The sequence below is a fragment of the Myxine glutinosa genome, chromosome 11 (assembly GCF_964187855.1).
Source record: "Myxine glutinosa chromosome 11, kmMyxGlut1.1, whole genome shotgun sequence".
Lineage (NCBI taxonomy): Eukaryota > Metazoa > Chordata > Myxini > Myxiniformes > Myxinidae > Myxine > Myxine glutinosa.
In genome coordinates, this window is record NC_136271.1 from 67951605 (window position 1) to 67972208 (window position 20604).

The following is a 20604-nucleotide window of genomic DNA, read 5'->3' on the forward strand; positions in this document are numbered from 1 at the left end:
ATTGCTCGCACCCAGAGTAGTGATCGGCCGTAACAAAATTGGCATTCGCCCGGCGGGTACCATCAGTTTTGCTCGGCTGTCTAAATTTATATCCAGGAACAAAAGAAAGTGGTACACTGCCGGAGGGAAGGTACATAGGTACGTTCCCCGATTGGGACCGTCACGTGGTACAGGGAAGCTATCGCGCGACGGACCAATTGGCATTCGTAGTTGTTGGTTCGCAACCATTTCATTTAATCCGGATGTTTGCGTTGATTTTAACGATTACTGGAATGAACAATAAAGTGACTGACGATATTGCATCAAGAAAAGTGAAATGGAAATGTAAAATAACCAATCGGCAGCTTTTCAAACACAGGAAGCATACGTGTGGAGCAGAAATCTTGATGCACATCCCCCCTCACCCCTGCCATGTCTGCTCCATAAATGCTCTTTCCCTCACTTACCTGTCCCTTCGATGACCTCCCATCACCTCTCATTTATTTTATCTTTTTATTTTATTTAGTGCCCTCTCCTTATCCCTACGATACACACATAATAAATAGATTTTCCCCTCCTAGCAACAGTCCAGGAAGCTATTATGCTGTCGATGTATTTCCTGGTTTTTTTGCAAATGCAAGTAAAGTAAACGAGTTTGATGTGCGTGATAAGCGTAATATCGGTCGGATGTATCTTAGTATAGGGGCTGGTTGGGAGGGGTTGGTTGCTAAATTAAGAGAATGGAGGATAGGGAACTCGGAGGAGTACGGAGAGAAGAGAAAGAAGTTTAGAAGGACGTCGGAGTAAGGAGAGGGAAGAGGGATCACCTAGACCAGGGTCAAAATGTTGCCAAACTTGAGCGGGTAATCGGTGGCCCCCTAAGTACAATATTTTGAAGAAAAGGCCAAAAAGTTGGGCAAATAGATATTTTGTTTCAAAGCAGGTGAGTGAGAAAGGGAGGAGGTACCGAGGAGCAGCGGATTGATGTTGTCTCAAACGTATCTATGTTAAGGGCCTAGCGGACGTTGATCGACCAGTTCAGCTAAGCTTGGGTAAGGGGGTTTTGTCTGCAGGCACACAATGCTCCATTCATCACATTTTCTATTTAGTGTTTTTTTGGCTCCAGTCAGCATTTGTGTTAATGTTTAACCGTTCCCTTCTATATACCCCATCGTCGCGTTCACCTCGTGTTTGAACAACTTTCTTTCCTTTTAGAGTTTGCGTTCCCGGGGTCATCAGGAGGCTTCGATCCGCAGGTTCTCGGCTGTAGATGGTGCGTTTATGAAAGAAGACAGCAACGGTATGAAAAGAATTCGTTCGATGTGATTTACACGCTGCACAGTTTCATATAAACAACATGTGGGATCAATCACTTTGTTTATAACGTATCCCTATGATATATTCTCATGGCATTAAATATGGCCGCTCGTATATCACCTGCGAGGACGTCAACAGTTCTTCTCTGCAATTGAGCTGATGTAATGAACCTTTCAATCAATCAAATGCACCTTACAGTTAGTTTATAAGTAACACCAGGGTTGCTCAAGTGGTCTATTGGCAAGTGTTGGGCCTGCTGGATTGCCATTACCTTCCCAGCAGTCAATTCGGGCACGGATTTTAATACAATGTGTTTGCTCAGTGTGTCGGTGATATCTCACCTGCTTTTCACAAAAAAATTTTTTTTAATGATCTTTAATGTCAACCCTCTTATCTTGCTGTCAGACGAGACCTCCGAGGGATGGACACTCACATTGATGGATCATTGCCCTGCATGTGAAATACCCGGATGACAGTTTATCACTGGGTCGAGATTTAAACCTAGGCCAGATAGCTGAAAGACAGGTGTGCATACCTCTAAGCAATCCTGCCAGCTGGAATGCATCTCTTAAATAATTTTGAATTAATTTTCGTTTCAGTCTATGAAGTTTCTTCACATGACACTGTAAGCCTGGTGTTGGATTATTGCTTTGGGTGGCTAGCGTAAGATCTTATGGTCTTGTGTTTGAGCACCTTTGAGAACTAATGGTTACTGGTAGCATGGGGCACTGCATCACAGGCACAGCCATGCTTCCAGAAAATGTTGCATATGAAACAATAACAACAACAACAACAACAACAACAACAGGACACAGTTACCCTCATTATCACCACCAATGAACCCATGCTTTAATTTTTTTTCTTAAAAAGTAAAGAAGGCAGTGTTTATAGGGTCGGTCACATCTGCAAATGTGCACCCATTCCAACGAAACCCAGAAGATGATTTCACCAGATTGAGGATCATGCATGAAGCATAGGTACGTCCTTTTTACCTATCGGTTGGTGTGGTGCCTGTGGAGTGATATCTGACAATGTTATGGAGACACCAGACAAACCTTTAAAGAACGTAATTGTATGAATTATGGCTGATCAACAAACGGGTCCAAAAATTCACCCCAGTGGAGTCGAGGATGATGAAAGATCAGTGGGAGAATGGAACTAATGGAGGGCTGATGCACTTAGACATTAAAACTGGATGCTTGGCTCCAGTGGGCATTCAGTAATGACAGAAACAGTCATTTGAAACCATTAACTTAATTTCCTTTACGAGCACCACTGACTTGTGAGTGTGTGTTTGTGTGGTGGCTTTTACCAATGTGGTACATATAAGCTTAGAGTTACTTTTCTTCAATGTGCCCATCTACATACTACGCAGGTAAAATGGTGGAATTTAACCTCCTTACTCAACCCCCTAACCATTTGTCCTCAATAACAATGATTGTGTTTCCTTGATTAATACCCCACACTCTTATCCTTTTCTCTCACCCTGACTCCTCGTCTCCTAATTTTCTCATCCCCTCTTCCTTTTTCCAATTTATTTGTTTTCCTATTTTCCCCACCACCACCCCAAACTGCCATTGCACATCTCCGAATCACCCCCTTTTTGGAACAAATTTCCGTGACCCCCTTTCCAATAGCTCATTGCTAGTTTGGTGCTTTGAATTGCGAGTTCTTCATTCTTGTAGTGATTCTGATGTACCATACTCTATTACTGTACGTGCTGCCGAAGCAGTTTCTTGGGAGGTTTGCCATTGCCTTGCCAACAGTAGTTGGTGCAGGAATTTGTAATTTGGTCATGGTGCCGGTGATAACTCACCTACTCTTTGCGAAGGACACCGTGGGATCTTTAACGTCCAGCAACGAATGCTGGCTGATGGGATACCCAGGTTAACGTCCATTCGAGTGGACACATTGATGAATCGCCCTGCCTGGGAATCACCAGGACGGCAGTTTATAGCTGGGTCAGGATTCAAACCCAGGCGAGGAGGCGAATGTGTGCACCTCTAAGCAATCCTGTCAGCTTGATTACCTTGTATGTATTGTGTGTTATATTTTGAGTTCTAATTGTCCATGCTGTGGTAATGGTGCACTGATCTGTTTGGAGAGACCCAGCACTTGCTTCATTGGGGGCCTCACAGGAGACATGGAGAGGATGCATGAGCCCAAGTTTGCAAGATGTAACAACGAAATAGACACTAAAAGGCTCTTATTATCCCCTATCCTCCTTCCTGTTCCCCTCTGTTGCACCTCCTTTGCTCTAGGCGGAGGGACGGGTGTTATACGCCAGCACGCGAGCCCAAGCGCAGTACAAGGGGCACTCTGAGCCAAAGCTGGGACAGAGGTGGATTGAGGTGCATCCCGAAGCTCTCTAGCTGAAAGGGTAGCAGGAGGTGATCGTTGGGAAATCATCGCAGCAGCAATGGCGGTCCAGGTGGGACCTGGAGGTGCGCAGGTGAGCGCGCATGAAAATTAAACATGTGTTTGTTTGGCACATGAACTGCCTGCTTCCTAGATGCATGTCGGTAATGTTCGGTATGTGAACCAAGCTTAGTTTTACCTTTCTGATGTATAGATTACCTGTAAGGTAACCTGTTAAAGATTCAAATCCTACTAAGTATCTTGCTAATAGAAAAGTACCTAATTTTTCAGCATGAATGTTAAATTCTCTGATTAAGTCCAAAGTTAAGTCAAAAGTATCACCCCTGAGTTGTTTATCATGCAAACATGTTCCAATTGACTGGTTATATGTGATCTGATACAGGTTTATTTATGGGCAACTCTTTATCCCGGTTAACCGTATGATTTGTTTTATATTTAAATGGTTGTTTCATTTTCTAACATCGTTTTTCCATTTCGCGCTTTTAGATTTTGCTTCAAAACCAGAAGCGCTTTAAAATAAGTTGATTTATTGATAAATTAATTGAAAAAAAAAAAGCCGCAGAATGTTTGAAGATATTCCATTAATGATGTTAAAAACTTATCAGAACACCATCGATGATATATGATGTCCTCCTTGGCATAAAGAGCAACATGGCATTTGTGAATCATATTAATTATGTGTTTAAAAGAGCCTTACTGCACAATTAACATTAATACAATCAAAATGTGTATGAGAGCAACATTTTCGGAAAATTACAAGTCAGGTTGAAAAGAAAATTAGGATTTCTCATTTCCTCTTTAAATGACACCCAGAGATTATGATTTCCTCATTTGTGTAGCATCTTAGGTCTGAATTTATATTTCCACATATATATCAGTGTGGCTATTAATTTTGCAACTTAAAAATATAAAAAAACTTGCGAAGACCCTTTTTTGCTGTCTTTAGTACGATAAATGTATTTGGAATGGTACACGAATGTTTGTGTTTACATGAAATGTGAGGCTTTCAAAGAGTTATATGACAAAATACTCACAATGGTCCAGGACATCAGAAAATGAGGTGTGTGTGTGTGTCATTGGTTGTTATCTCCAAATGCGGGTTTCAGAAGGTGGAATGGAGCCCTCCCAGGTGTCGATGTATGCACCTTCGTGTGAGGGTGTGCCATTGATGTATATCTCCACGTGCGGGTTTCAGAAGGTGTGACAGAGTCCTCCCATGTCTTGAAGTATCCACCCCCGTTACAGTAAGGGATCATGATTCATGGACCAGTTTATGAAGTTTTCTTATTCTCAAACTTTTGTTCCTCGGACAAAGCCTCGGACAGCTTCCAACTAAAGTTCATTTGTCATGATATTCCCAGGAATGTTTTTAAGATCTCTGCAAGGTTCCTTTTTATTATTCCTGTTGCTCCAATAATCACTGGTGCAATGTTGGCACTCTTCAGCATACAGGATCTTTTCGTTTCATTCTTGACGTCTTGATATTTGGTAATTTTCTTGATTTCTGCGTTATTTAGGCCAAAATCGCTGGGTACTGACACCTCAATTAGTAATGCCTTCTTTTATTTTATGGACCTCAGGACTATATCTGGTCACACTGCTTTGTTTTCTATGTTCACGCTTGATGGGATGATTAGGTCATATGTAAGCATTACTTCCTTGTTTTCATTGATTGCTTTTGGTTCATGTTTCCATGAGTTTTCTGGAGCTGGGATATTGAGACTTTTGCAGATGTGTCAGGGGATTACTCGACATACTTTGTTGTGCCTTTGGGTGTACAGCTGCTCTGACATGAGTTTTTTTTACATCCTGATAGGAAGTGGTTCTTACTTTCTGTTTCTACCTTGCAGAACCTACACTTTTCCGATTGACTCAGTCCTGCCATCTTTCTAAATCTATTGGTGTAGTGTCCTTGGTCTTTGGCATTTATAATGATTCGTTCTCCATCCCAGTTGAGCTGACCTCTTCTTATCCATTCCAAAGAGCCTTCTTTGTCTACTCCCAATCTGTCCAATTCTTTTTTTTTATACCCTCCTGCTCTTTTATCATTTTCTCAGTTGTCGGTGTATATCTGTTGATATTTCGTTTCATATTTTTCTTTCTTCTTTTTTGCAGTTGTTGGGGTTGTCCTCATTGCTGTTTCGGTTTCTTGTGTGACATCTTTCATTCACAGCTATTTTTGGAAATTATTTGCTCGGTGGGTTAGGGATACTTTCTCTGGTTTGTTGTCTTCGTGTTTGCTTACAAATTGGATTCGGTAGTCTGTTGCACTTTTAACATTTTGGCCAATCCTACAGTTGTCATTCTGTGCGCTTGGTTGAGCTCCATCAGGCCTCAACTTCCTTGTCTCGGTTGGTACATTTAATTATCGGGATGCATTGATTTCTGTAAAACATTTTGTGGATGGTGAGGAGTTTCCTTGTTTTGATATCCACTTTATGATTTCTTATTGTTGCCAGTTTATTATTCTGCAGCTGTAGTGGATCACTTGTATTGGGAGTTGGTTTATGGCTTTGATTTTGTTCCTTGGAGAAAGGTATGTTTTCAGGATCAGCTTCGTTCTCTGCAGGCATTCTTTGGTAATTATTTTGCGCATTTGTTTGTGACATATGAGTATTTGTATGATGCTTTTGTCTAGCTCCTGCATTGTTGTATTTTGCCAATTGTATGTTGTCCATTTTTGTTGGTCTACCTTGTGTGAATGTATGCTTGGCACACTTATCCTGGCCAAATTCCATTTGAATGTCGTCAAAGTACTGTTTCACTAATTTGAGTTGTTCTGTCAATTTTTCATAGTTTGGTGCAAAGAGTTTTAAATCATCCATATAAAGTAGATGTGTCACCTTTTTGTCTCTTTGGACATTCTCTTATTTTATGTCAGGATGTATCCATGTCCTTGCTCATTAATGAGGTTGCTCAGTGGGTCCCAAGCCAGGCATAACAGGATGGGTGAAAGGCTGTCTCCCTGGAAGATTCCTCGACGTATCTTCACTCTTGGCATTTCGATCTTTCCTTCTGAATGCTGTGATATGGTAATAGTTACAAATGCTGATAATCCAAAGCTCAATTGCATTCTCTATCCATTTCATTATTTGGGGGTTGATCTTGTACTATTGCATGTATTGTATCATCCATGAATGTGGGACACTATCAAAAGCTTTTTTGTCATGTATCCATGCTGTGGATAATTTTGTCCTTCTTGTGTTGCAATTTTCAAGTATAGCCTTGTTTAGTCAGAGGTGGTCTATCATTCCGGAGCATCCTCTTTTACATCCCTTCTGTTCTGCCTCTCGGCCTCTTTCTTGTGTTAGGTGATGGTATATCATTTCTATGATGATTCCCAAAAGGAGTTTGTACGTTTTTGGCAGACAGGTTATTGGTCTATACCTGTGTGAGGTTGTTGGGTCTCTTCAGACTTTGGAGGAGAAAAGTGTTACCTACTGTGAGCCACTCATCCAAAGTCTCCTCCCCTTGGATAAGTTTGTTGAATGCTAGAGCGTAGTGATTGTAGAGAGCATCTAGGTGTTTAACCAGAAGTTTGGAATTCCATCTAGGCCTGGGCTTTTATAGTTTGGCATTTTTGCTAGTTGTTTTATTTTCTCTTCATTAAATATCTCTGGAGGCATTTCCTTTAGATCTTGTTTTTCTTCTTCCAAGTTTTGGATCCAATCCACCTCTTTGTTGTATTATTTTGGGTCCTCATAGATTACTTTCTAGTAATTTTCAAGTTTATCTTTCTCAGGGAAATTTGACACATCTTGCTTTTGTTTCCCTAGTTCTCGGGAGAATCTTTTCAGGTTATTTTCAAATATGCGGTTCTGTTTTCTCTCTTTGTTGACTTTATTAAGGTTAAAAAAAAATCTTTCTTGCGATCAAGTCTATTTGAGTTTTCTTTCAGCAGCCATTACCTCTCAGTTTTTATTTCCAATTTTGTATATGTTTTTTTATTTTTTGGATTCTCCTCATTAGCTTTGGGCTTCGATTTCCTTCGATTTCCTCGGGTTTCTGCAGAGTGCACATGGTCCACCATGAATCCAATTCTGGAGAAACTTCCAAAATCCAGAATCACTGCTCCACTCGTGTTCCTCTTTTATCCCACCTGTGGAACCAACTTCCACATTCTCTTCAATCTCATTCTTCCCTCCAAGTCTTTAAGACAGCTTTTCACCACCATCTCAGATCATCCCCTACCCAAAACCATGATCTTCTCTAACCTCATTACCCCTCCCACCCACTGAATCCTAAGCCCACCTTATTCCAAACTCCAGTTTTTCCTTCTTTACAGTTTGTTTCTGCATACATCTTGTCCACCCCAGCCATCCTTCCTACCCCTCATTCCTCCCCACACTGATTTATTGGCCCAAGTCTCCTATTTTGTCCTTCAACTCTGCTGTTAGTGTTTCCTCCTCTCTCTACTGTTCCTTTTGGTATGTTGCATCCTGATCCATTCAGTGCTCTAGCTCTTACATGAGCCTCGACTCTGTATAGAAAATAAAGTTCAAACAAAAATTTTAAAATGGCTCAAGCAAAAGAAACAAAAACACCCTGGTGTTTCTGAAATGGTTTATTGGGGTGTGTTCTGCTGGCAAGCAGCTTGCTATTGCTTGCTATCGCTTCCAAGCGAGCCATTCCGGATCGAACACTTTTCAAGCCGCTCGTCTAGCCACTCAGCAAGTGATAAAGAGAGGTGCTTCGTTATGTTACCAAATATGGCCGGCATAGTCGGATTGAAAATGATATTACAAACGATGAAATGTTCAGAAACATATTACTCCTGTTATGCATATATTCATAATATTATTGAAATGTACAGTTCATACTTCTTTTGTTACTTCTACTTTTCATCCCTATTTTTTAATCATCATACGAAAATACGCAATTTGGTGTCTGTCTGACGATTTTTGACCGCGATACATTCGATCCTTACTTATCCAATCTCAACCAAACTTGTCAGGTAGACTACGGGTCACACGATGGAGGTTGTAGCGATTTAACTTCCCCTCCATTATAAAGGTGTTTTCCCCGTTAAAGGTGTTGCGTGTTTTTTGTTTTTTTTGTTTGTTTTTGTATACAAGATCGAGGCTCGTGAAAGAGCGAACATTAATCACACAGAAAGACAAACAGACACATAAAACAAATAACATCGGGAGCGGTAGACAAGATGGGGAGAGAGGGGGAAGGACACAAACACAACATTTGAGAGCAGGGACCGAGAGACATGGAGACATCGAGAGATCTGTGGGAGGGAGAGGGCTTTGGGGGGGAGGCATGTGAAGGGGGGGAGGCATGTGAAGGAGGGGAGGCATGTGAAGGGGGGGGGGTGGGAGAGGTATAAGCATATGGACACTGCCAGGATTTCCAGGAAATAAGTTGGAATTTCAAACAAGGTGGATCTGGGGTGAATTAGTGGGGGTAGAAAAGATCAAGGTTATGGATGGGGGAAGATAAGAGATGGTGGTGAACAGCTGTTTTAAAGACCTGGAGGGAGGAGTGGGATTGAAGGGAGTGTGGGAGTTTGTTCCACAGGCGGGAGAAAAGAGGAATGAAAGAGTGAAGGTGAGCAGAGAGCCGAGATTTCGGCAGTTTAACCATCAGAGGGTGGCTGGCAGATCTTGTGCGACCTGTAGGAATATTTGGGGGACAGAGCACAGAGAGAGCTGGGGGAGCAAGGCCGGAGAGGAGTCGGTAGAAGACAGAAAGACCACCTACCTGCCTGCGGTGAGTGAGTGAAAGGCCCTCAGAGTTGAGGTGTATATTTGTGTTAAGATAGCTTTATCATGGTGTTTTAACAAACCGCTTCTAATAACAAAAGTAACAACAACGCTCATGATAATATCATCATATTAATGCTATGACAAATCGATATTAATACTTATAATATCTCCCCTCCCCAAGGGGTTTTGGGACATGCAATATTGTCCTCCCTCCCCCTTTACCCACCTCGACACCCTCCCGGAAGTTTATTTTCTTTATCGGGAATTTAGAATGGTGAGGCATGGTCTGATCTTTTCAATGACCTGATCTAACCTAAGTAATAGTAATAATAATAATTGGCAACTATAATAAGGATAATAACATGACTCCTCCTGCCGCTCCCGTAGTGAGTGGGTGCACTAGTATCTACAAATGTGCAAAACCCCTCCACCCTCAACCCAAAATGCAGTGGTAGATCCATAGATAAACTTGGCAGGTGCTATCCTTCTGACTCCCCATTTATTTATCTTTCTTACCTTTTCCTCTTTCTCGTACTCTGTAGCCACTGATAAGACAAGAAAATGTTTTTTGAGGAAGTTTGGAGTCATTGCCTCCAAGTAAGAGGATCGATTAAAATTGAAAATGGCGGCCTGGACAGCAGAAGCCCGAGTACCACGATAGCACTGTTTATTTTGTGTACCGCCATGTTGTTAATCAGTGCCGAGGATTTCGGTCTGAGCACTCCATTCCGTTCCAGTGCTAGCTTAACGCTCTGAATCAAGCGAGCTGCTTGACGAGCGGTAACCGAACGACTTGCTAAAGGAGCACGTCCCTGGTGTTTATTATTTCGACCTGTGCTTTATTTCAACAAAACTGTTCTCCATCCCACTCCTATCCTTCCTCCTCCACTCTGAAATTAATTAAATAAACCCATTTACTGAATGAATGGGTTGTGCATAAAGTACAAGCATGTTTGGCCTTGGGGAGAGAAGGGGATGGGGGGGGAGAAGAGGATGGGGAGAGAAGGGGATGGGGGGGAGAAGAGGATGGGGGGGAGAAGGGGATGGGGGGAGGGAGGGGCAGAGGGGGGAAAAGGGGGTAGGGGGAGGAGGGAGGGGGGAATTGGGGGAGAAGGGGTAGGGGAGGAGGAAGGAGGGAAGGGGGAGGAGGAGGGGAGGCAGGGGCTGAAGGGGGTTCATCACCTTTTCGTTAAATATATGCTGGTGAATGTGGCGTTCATCCCGTTTCTGCATTAAGTGTGATGCCGAACAGGAAGAAGAAGAAGCCGTATTAACAACTTCGTACACTTCCGGAATTGTTTGATTTATTTGTGTTCAAATGTCTGGTGATTGTTTTGTATTTATTTATGCGAATGTGTACTTGTATATAACTGTCATTAATAAAAAGGCTTCGGCACTATCGAGCGATTTTTTTTTTTAACTCCAAAAAACCGATCTTTTTTCTTCCAAAAAATTTTTATTTGCCCAAAACACTCCCAGGCACTCACTGATGAACCTCTGAAAGTTTGACGAAGATCCGTTCAGCCATCTCTGACATCTCTGAAAAATGGCTACACACAGACAGACAGACACACACAGAGACCAACAGCAGACCAACATACGTAGTAGATTAATTGCAATTTCAAGTTGTCTTTTTTGGGTAAGAGAAGCTAATTTGCCATCCTTCATGCAATTAATATTTTATACAAATTCTCTTTGAAAACGTACCATAGGATATATTTACTTTACAAAAGCAATGCGATCCAACGACACAGTTTGTTTAACACCTTCTCTAAACAAAGGTGTACTCACTGATCTGGCACCCTCCGTGTGAAGCAACAGCGTGAAATACCGATGAGCATTTATTTATTCCATTCTGACATTCCCCGTTGGCAATTGTGCTTGTTTGTGAATAGTAAACTCCAGCTTTCTTCCCTTTTTGACCATTATCCAAGAGTAAAATGTGCGTACCTGGGGTGATTGTCTGGATAATCACCGAGATGTCTCATGCCCCTTGCTGGTGTGCAAGCGTCTTAAATAGTTCGTATAATGGACCCCGAAGGCTCCTGTAGTGATCCTACAATGGAAAAGGAATGCATGAATGAATAGGTTGCAAAGCCAATAAAAGAGTTGAATTAATCGAGGGTGACTCACAAGCATGGAGGTGGAGAGCGTACAAACAAACAAACAAACAAATGAAAAATCGGTCAGAGACCGAGGACTTGCCGGAATGTACTTTTTTATCGGCCATTTAGGACAAATATGGCGGCCGAACCACGTGATAGATGACGTCATCATTAACATATTTTATTCCCCATGGAGAGTTCTTTACAATGAGCCATACCTCAATTTTTTCTGTTCAGTACTTTCGGAGATATGGAGGTGCAAAATTTTTCGGTTTTTCCAAGATGGCGGCCGAACCACGTGACCGATGACGTCATCGTTTGGGCACAGTATATTAGAGGGCAAGACAAATACATGTGCAAAGTTTGGCGATTATACGTGCAACGGTGTGGACGTAGTGCTGCAAACAAACAGACAGACAGACAGACAGACAGACAGACAAACGAACAGATCAACATACTTCCGGCAAGTAACAAACTTGAAAGTCAGAAATTAATTTGGTACCAGTCACAACATTTTCAAAGAGGTGACAGATCAATGTTGGGTTTCCACATAAGTTGATATTTGAACATTTCGAAGTCTACAAGAGAAGATGGTAATTGAAAAGATATGAGAAAAGGATTTCACAGATGATAAAAAGGAGAAATAAATAAAAGGGCCAAGACGGCCAGAGCTGCCATAGAATAAATGAACACGAAAAGACCAGGCCTCGTAATAAATGAAGAGCTCGTATCAAAACGAAGTTCCATTTCATTTGATTGGTCCTATAGATGAGTCGTAGCTCATGCTCTCGGATCGCAGGTTCAGTTCCCACATATTTTGAGTTTGTCCGTTATCTCATAATGTCCTTGTAATTTAAGTAATCGATATTTTGTCTTCTCATATCGTTGTCCTGTACGTAATAAATGTACAAATTCCTTCATGGGTCTTGAGACGCTAAAGGATCACTGCAAAACCATAAGAATCCATGTATTCATTTTGATTTGAATTGAGAGCGTTGGTGCTGCCGAAGCAATTCCTTCGGGTTACACAGGGTAGTTTGCCATTGCCTCCAAGCATCGTTTGTGCTCTATCCTTTTGAATGCTGAATGGCAAGTGAGGAAGCAGCACGTACAATTTTTCAAGTCTTTGGTATGACTCGACTGAGGTTTGAACCACTGACCTCCCAGACTCCAGAGCAATGCACCACCGAGCCTGGTTATATATACTTCGTGCTCGTGCAAGTATGGTGGAGATTTGACACTTTCCTCTTTTGTAAACCCTTTATCTCTCTTCCCTTCTCTCTTCTACGAGCTTCCTTTTTCTTCTCTCTCGACTCCCATACACTCGACTAACTATCCCTCTTTGTTTTTGATCACCCCTCTTTTTTTCTCAAATCCTCCCCCACCCCACCTCAAAAAGATGGCCCTTTATAATGGCAAACGTAGACTTTAACTCATCAAGGAATATTAGAGTTAGACAGGTGGACTCTGGCTTCAAGACGTTACATTTAATATACGCTCTGCCATAAAAATACCAAACATGTCGTATTGATGATGTAACTGATGAAGGGCTATTCCAGCGTTCATTCCAAGCGATGTTTTGGTAAGAGTGATGTGCAGAACACCTTGATTGCAAGTTTCCACATGATGTAATTACCTCCACCACCGAAGGTTGATGGAGGTTACGTTTTCTCACCCATGTCTGTCTGTCTGTCTGTCTGTCTGTTTGTCTGTTTTTGTCTGGTTTTCAACAGGATGTCTCAAAAAGTTGTGAACGGATTCGGATGAAATATGGTGGGGAGGTTGAGTATGTGACAAGGACGAAATGATTAGATTTTGGTGAAGATCTGAATCTGAAATTTTAAAAGTGGTTCCTCACCATTGAGAGAAAGGGCAAAAAGCGATATATATCACGATATCTCAAAACGTTATGGATGAAACTTCGAGGACAGATGGTGTGTGTGTGTGTGTGTATGACAAGGACGAATTAATTTGATTTGGTGAGGATTCGAATATGCATCCGGATACGAGAATTTCTTAATTTTTAGGTGATACTTCATTTGCGGCATTCGGTAGAGCGCATAGCACTACAAGGCTGAACAGATTACGTTTTGTATCCCACTGATGGGCATGATCTGGATGCGGACATGAATCAAAATCGAATTGGCTTTTTCTTGTCACCGAACCAACTCATCCACCTAGTTTTGTCTTAACGCGTGCATAACTTTTCTTGAAATATCCTCCTATATACCGTTTTTGGCCCCACACCTGGTGTTGGCTTAGCGGTTAGGGTGCCGGCTTGGGATCCTAGGATCCTGTGTTCGAATCCCGGTCGATCGCTGAATTAACGCCAGGGGGGTTGACTCAGCCTGTCATCCTTCCGAGGTCGGCAAATTGAGTACCAGCTTGCTGGGATGAATGATCATGGTGTGTACCCCGATTTAGAATAGGTACACCGTATCCCTGCGCATCGTAAGAGGCGACTAAGGGTTGGCGTCAGGAAGGGCATCCGGCCATAAAAACATTGCCTCAAACAGGGAACCGTGATTGTCATGGGGCCCGCAAGGCTAACCCCCACTCTAGCGGGGAAAATGGCCTTAAAACGATCATTCATACCGTTTTGGCCCCATCTCTTCTCTCAATGGTGAAGAATCACTTTAAAAATCGTAGTATTCTGGTCCGGATCTTCACCAAAATCTCCTGATTCCGTCCTTGTCACACACCCAAATTGTCCACCAAATCTCGTCTGAATCCGTCCACAACATTTTGAGATGTCCTGCTTACAGACAAATAAACAAGAAGACGTCATGCGGAACACGATACTTGCAAAATCAGCCCCCCACCCCCAATAAAAAATATTCCATTGATACAGCAAATTGTCCATTTCATGAAGATAAAAATTGACAATCTTGATCAAAGCTCGGGTCAACAGGAAGAAAAGTGACGATTTTTCAGATTAAAAATGATGATTTTGGAAGGTTGACCTTGAGTTGACCTTTGACCTTTTGACATCAAAAATAGTTAGTTTCCCTATTTAGTGACTCAATGTGCAAATGATGATCAATTTTTAAGTCAATCGGATGAAAATTGAGGATTTTAAAAACTTGGCCTATGTTGACCTTTTGGCCGATGTTGACCTCAAAAATACTTGGTGATTGAATTCAGTGACCAGATGTGCAAGTCCTCTTCAAATTTCAAGTCAAATGGATGAAAATTGAGGATTTTAGAAATTTGGCCTATGTTGTCCTTTTGGCCTATGTTGACCTCAACAATACTTGGCGGTTGAATTCAGTGACCAGATATGCAAGTCCTTTTCAAATTTCAAGTCAATCGGATGAAAATTGAGGATTTTAGAAATTTAGCAAAGTTGGTGACCTTTGTTGACCTTTTGACCCCAAAAACAATAGGCTCTCAATTGGGACGACATATACAACTTGGTGAAGTTTCGTGACGATCGGTTTAGAATTGTGACCTGTGGGTCGGTGACAAACAGACAAACAGACAGACAGAACCACAAACGCAACCGACCAATATACTTGAAAAATCTTCGATTTTGCAAGTAACAAACAGACAGAGGGGTTGAAAACATAACCTCCTACTTTTGGTGGCGGATGTGGCAATCCATTACAATGCCATGCCAGAAAATGAGAGGAATCAAATCATTGGACACCTTCCATTAGCCATGCTTCAAGGTTATTTAATGCGAGGAGAGGAATGGTTAAGGACCTCAGAGGATGTTATCAAGCCAATGGAATCAACGAGAGATATGCCAAGAAGTTGATAGCCCAGGATAACTCAGGATAGCTCAGGACCAATACATTTGCACAACCCATCTCAGGGGCGTACCTAGAAAAAATTTAAGGGGTGTTCACTTGAGGTTGAGATGTTCACAGACGGCCAAATCTACCACCACCATTAGAGATCATCAGATGGTCATAATAACGGACAATATAACCACTGGAAGTTTGGCTTACTTGGTGAAGTAGTTCAGAATTGTACTGTGCTTTGCTGTAGGAGATGATCCGGAAAATGGTGCCTTTGGCTAAGGAGCCAAATCTGAACATTGCATCTCAGGAATTAACACAGAGCTAGCGGGAAAAGGTAGCGTTGCTCGGCTCAATGGCTGGGTGAAAGCAAAAGACGCACGCCACTACTGTGTTTGTAATGATATCTCGCATGACGATCACATGACAAAAAAAATGGTAATGACGGAGGGGAGTGGAGGGTGGATTCACATGCACTGTGTGAACCCCCCCTCCCCCCCACCCCCCCCCCCTGGATCCGCCCTTGCATCTATGAAATTAGATGCAAACTGTCCAGAGTACTGCAAACACCCCCTAGCCCGAGCAGGATTAGTGGCAACACCTTCTTGAGGTGTTTCCGTGATGCAGGAATAAGGATTCTCCGTGATGCTCGTCATCCTGTTCAGCATCCAAGACATGCATGTTGACACATCCAAGCATGCTTGCAGTGGACATATCAGCACCCCCGATTTCCCTAATTATTACCTAATTAAATATGCAATATGCAAATTTATGTATTTTTCAGAGAAATCCACAGCTCTGATCTACAATTCTGGACATTGCATACATGAGATTACATGAAAAGTGCATAATGTAAAAACAACACCGATAGTCTAACATAAACAACGGTGTAGCCAGGCTTCGATCTGCTGAGTGGAGGATCTGCTGTACCCCTGTCATGTGACCAGATCCACAGCTCTGGTTGGTGGACGTTTGTGAGGGACATACAAACATACAACGGATGGACAGACAAACGCTGTTCCAGCCAGCATTGCTCTATGGGCTACACCATAAAAATATGGCTACAGAACGATATGACCAATGATGTCATCAATTTTGTTTTTCTCGACCAATTTATCCCGAGATCGCGCTCAAGAAATTTCATACTGATCGGATCAAGCGTTCTACTTGTTGATTTATGATGTCATAACGAAGGCACCTATGACATCATCATTAACATATGTTATTCCCCATGGAAAGTACTTTCAATCTCGCCACCTTTCCATTTTTTCCCATGGAGTGGTTTAGAAGATATATAGGTGCAAGGTTTTTCGTTTTTTCTCAGATTGCGCCAGTACCACGTGACCTATGACATCATAATTATCATTAAGAATTATACTGGAGGAGGCACTCCTATGGTAAAAAATTTAGTATCAATCGGACCAACGGTTGCAAAGAAAACTAATTTTAAAAGGAATAAACCTGCAAAATGCCTGTGGAAGGGACGTACATACATACATACATACATACATACATACACTACCGGGAAAAAGTTTTAGAACACTTCAATTTTTCCGGTTTTAATTGAAATTTACACAGTTTAATGTCTCGATGTACAATCTCAAGCATTTGGGTCTCACTATCTGCCATGATCTTTCCTGGGAAAACCACATTTCCAAGCTGGCCCTCAAAGCCAGTCGCCGACTGGGCATCCTCCGTCGTGCGAAGTCCTACCTTGGCACACCTGAGCTCCTCACCACATACAACGCTTTCATCCGCAGCTCAATGGAATACTGTTCCCCCCTCTGGGCCAGTGCTCCTGCCTCACACCTAGCTGGCTTCACGCTGTTGAAACCAAAGCTTTCAGAATCATTGGAATCTCCTGCGATGTAGTCAACTCCGAGGGCCTTTCACTCACTCACCGCAGGCAGGTTGGTGGTCTTTCCGTCTTCTACCGACTCCTCTCCGGCCTTGCTCCCCCAGCTCTCTCTGGGCTCTGTTCCCCAAATATTCCTACAGGTCGCACAAGATCTGCCAGAAACCCTCTTATGGTTGAACTGCCAAAATCAAGACTCCCTGCTCACCTTCACTCCTTCATTCCTCTTTTTTCCCGCCTCTGGAACAAACTCCCACACTCTCTTCAATCCCTCTCATCCCTCCAGGTCTTTAAAACAGCTGTTTACCACCATCTCTTATCTTCCCCCATCCAAAACCTTGATCTTTTCTACCCCCGCTAATTTCACCCCAAATCCAGTTTTTTGAAATACCAACTTCTTTCCTGGAAGGCCTTGGTGTCCTTGTGTTTTATACTTCTCCCACCCCCCCCCCCCTTTCCCCTGCCTCCTCCCCCCAAGCTCTCCCCCTCCCACAGATCTCCCGATGTCCCTGCTCTCAAATGTTGTGCGTGTGTACTTCCCCTTCTCTCCCCATCTTGTCTACCGCTCCCTCTTTTTATATATTTTGTTTGTCTGTTTGATTTTTTTTGTGTGTGATAAATGTTAGCTCTTTAACAAGCCTCGATTCTGTATACAAAAAAAATACAAAAAAAACCCCTGAAATTAAGCATAGAACAAATAAACAATTGGAGATAAAAAAGAAATCATAGAATCATTTTGTTTAACAAAATTTAATTTGATTTTTTGACTCGGCAAAGTAGCCACCTTTTGCAAATATAACCGCCGAACACACTCGTGGCATTCTTTCGACAATGTAAATCAAATATTGTTCGGGAAGTTCTTCCCTACACTGTTGCAGAAGTTCCCACAAATGTGTTGCACTTGTAGGTTGCTTTGCTTTCACCCTTCTGTCCAGTTCATCCCAAACCAGCACGATGGGGTTTAAGTCTGTAGACTATGCTGACCATTCCATGATTTGAAGCCTACCGTCTTGTTCTTTTCCTCGAAGGTAGTTTTGACATAGCCTGGAGGTGTGTTTAGGGTCATTATTTTGCTGTAGGATGAACCCATGACCAAGTAGATGTATACCAGAGGGTATTGCATGGCGCTGCAAAATGCTGTGGTAGCCCTTTTGGTTCAGGGTGCCAGTCACTCTGTGCAAGTCGCCGACTGTGGAACCAGCAAAAGAACCCCAGACCATCACGCTTCCTCCTCCATGTTTGACAGTTGGTGTCACACACTGAGGAACCATCCTTTCGCCTACTCGACGGTGTAGAAAAACCCTGCGTGATGAACCAAAGATTTCAAATTTTGATTCAACGGTCTATAAGACCTTCTTCCAGTCTTCAGTAGTCCACTGGCGGTGCTTCATGGCCCAGGCAAGCCTCTTTCTCTTATTTTGCAATCTTAACAATGGCTTTCTTACTGCCACTCGACCTGTCAAACCTGCAGCTCGAAGTCTTCTCTTCACAGTTGAAACTGAGACTTGCTTACTTCGACCAGTGTTAAGCTGTGCTTGAAGCTGTTGTCCTTTGAGCCACCTATCATGCAAGCTGTTGACTCTCAGAAACTTGTCTTCTGATTCTGTTGTGGCTTTGGGTCTGCCAGACCTCTTCCTGTCAGAGTTTCCTCCAGTTTCCAATATACTGCTTCCTGCAGTGCAATATTGTCCAAATAATGCTTAAGAGGGTGTAATTACAGTCTGTTCCAATACTGCTTTTATACAGACAGGAGGTTTGTAATCAAGTAATCAGCAGAGGTTGGGACACCTGTAGGAATTGTTTGCATCAACTTTCAAGGCTTAATTTAATTACATTGCTGCAGAACACCTGTAAGTTGTTAACCCATTACTTGTTCCTTGAAGAAGGCCTTTTTTACAATATAACTGTGCAATTTACATTCTTTTCCCGTTTTTGCTAACCTAAACTTTTTTTTAACCTCGAGCAGTTTACTGCTTATCTTTGTACCATTTCAGGATATTCGCTGGACAGTAAACTGCGTAAATTTCAATAAAAACTGGAAAAATTGAGGTGTTCTAAACCTTTTGACTGGTGGTGTACATACATCCATACATTCATTCATTCATTCATACATTCATACATACATGCATACATACATACATACATACATACATACATTCATTCATACATACATACATTCATTCATACATACATACATTCATTCACTCATTTATTCATTCATTCATTCATTCATTCATTCATTCACTCATTCAAACATACATACATACATACATACGTACATACATGCATACATACATACATACATACATACATTTATTCATACATACATACATTCATGCATACATACATACATACATACATACATACATTCATACATACATTCATACATACATTCATTCATTCATTCATTCATACATACATACATACATACATTCATACATACATACATACATACATACATACATACATTCTTTCATTCATTCATTCATACATACATACATTCATTCATACATACATACATACATTCATACATACATTCATACATACATACATACATACATACATACATTCATACATACATTCATACATACATTCATACATACATTCATTCACTCATTCATTCATACATACATTCATTCATTCATTCATACATACATACATTCATTCATACATACATACATACATTCATACATACATTCATACATACATACATACATACATACATTCATACATTCATACATACATACATACATACATACATTCATTCATTCATTCATTCATTTATACATACATTCATACATACATACATTCATACATACATACATTCATACATACATACATACATACATACATACATTCATACATACATACATTCATACATACATTCATTCACTCATTCATTTATACATACATTCATACATACATACATACATACATACATACATACATACATACATACCGGACAGTCAGATGCTGTACCAGACAACATTGCCCTACGGACTACGCTGTAAAAAATGTTTCTCAAGCTGAAAATTATGATGTTCAATCATGATGTTCGACTATTCAGACACTCTGTACTTTCATCTCAACCTCACTTTGCACCAAACAAAAGTTACTCACAAACTTTCTCCAAAAATGAAATAATAACAGATTCCTTTCTTTATTCCCTGATGCATCCCATCTTCTGTTAAGTTTTCAAAACATGTCCTACATATATATGCAATTAAGGCTTTAGGCCTGTCACATGCTTATACGTAGAATTGTTCAAATGTGCGTGAAAATTTACTGATGTCACATCACAGGATAATCATATATGTATACAGTTAAGTGAAACTTCATTTTGTTAGATCACAGCAATGTCCTGGTGCACGTAACACTTATCTACATGTCTGTGTCCTACATACACATGTGCAATAATTACAGTTTTAGTAGAACATGTTATTATTCATTGTCATGTGACACCTGAACGGTGAGTCCGATTTGAATCTAGAATCTACGTGCGTGAAACGTGC

At 41.5% G+C, this 20604-nt stretch overlaps 1 protein-coding gene across 5 annotated transcripts in view; it reads left to right on the top strand.

Annotated features, from left to right (window-relative positions):
- The first annotated feature begins 1154 nt into the window (after positions 1 to 1154).
- Positions 1155 to 20604, top strand: part of LOC137436743 (glucagon-like peptide 1 receptor) — a 131284-nt gene continuing 111834 nt past the window's right edge. For 3 of the 5 annotated variants that reach the window (XM_068130794.2, XM_068130797.2, XM_068130796.2), the window contains exons 1-2: positions 1161 to 1279; positions 3558 to 3748. In XM_068130794.2, the coding sequence (XP_067986895.1) occupies positions 3716 to 3748 (33 nt within the window). In that variant the 5' untranslated portion in view covers positions 1161 to 1279; positions 3558 to 3715. Of the gene's footprint in view, positions 1280 to 3557; positions 3749 to 20604 lie in introns of all 5 variants that reach the window. The other 2 variants (XM_068130795.2, XM_068130798.2) reach the window with 2 other exon arrangements.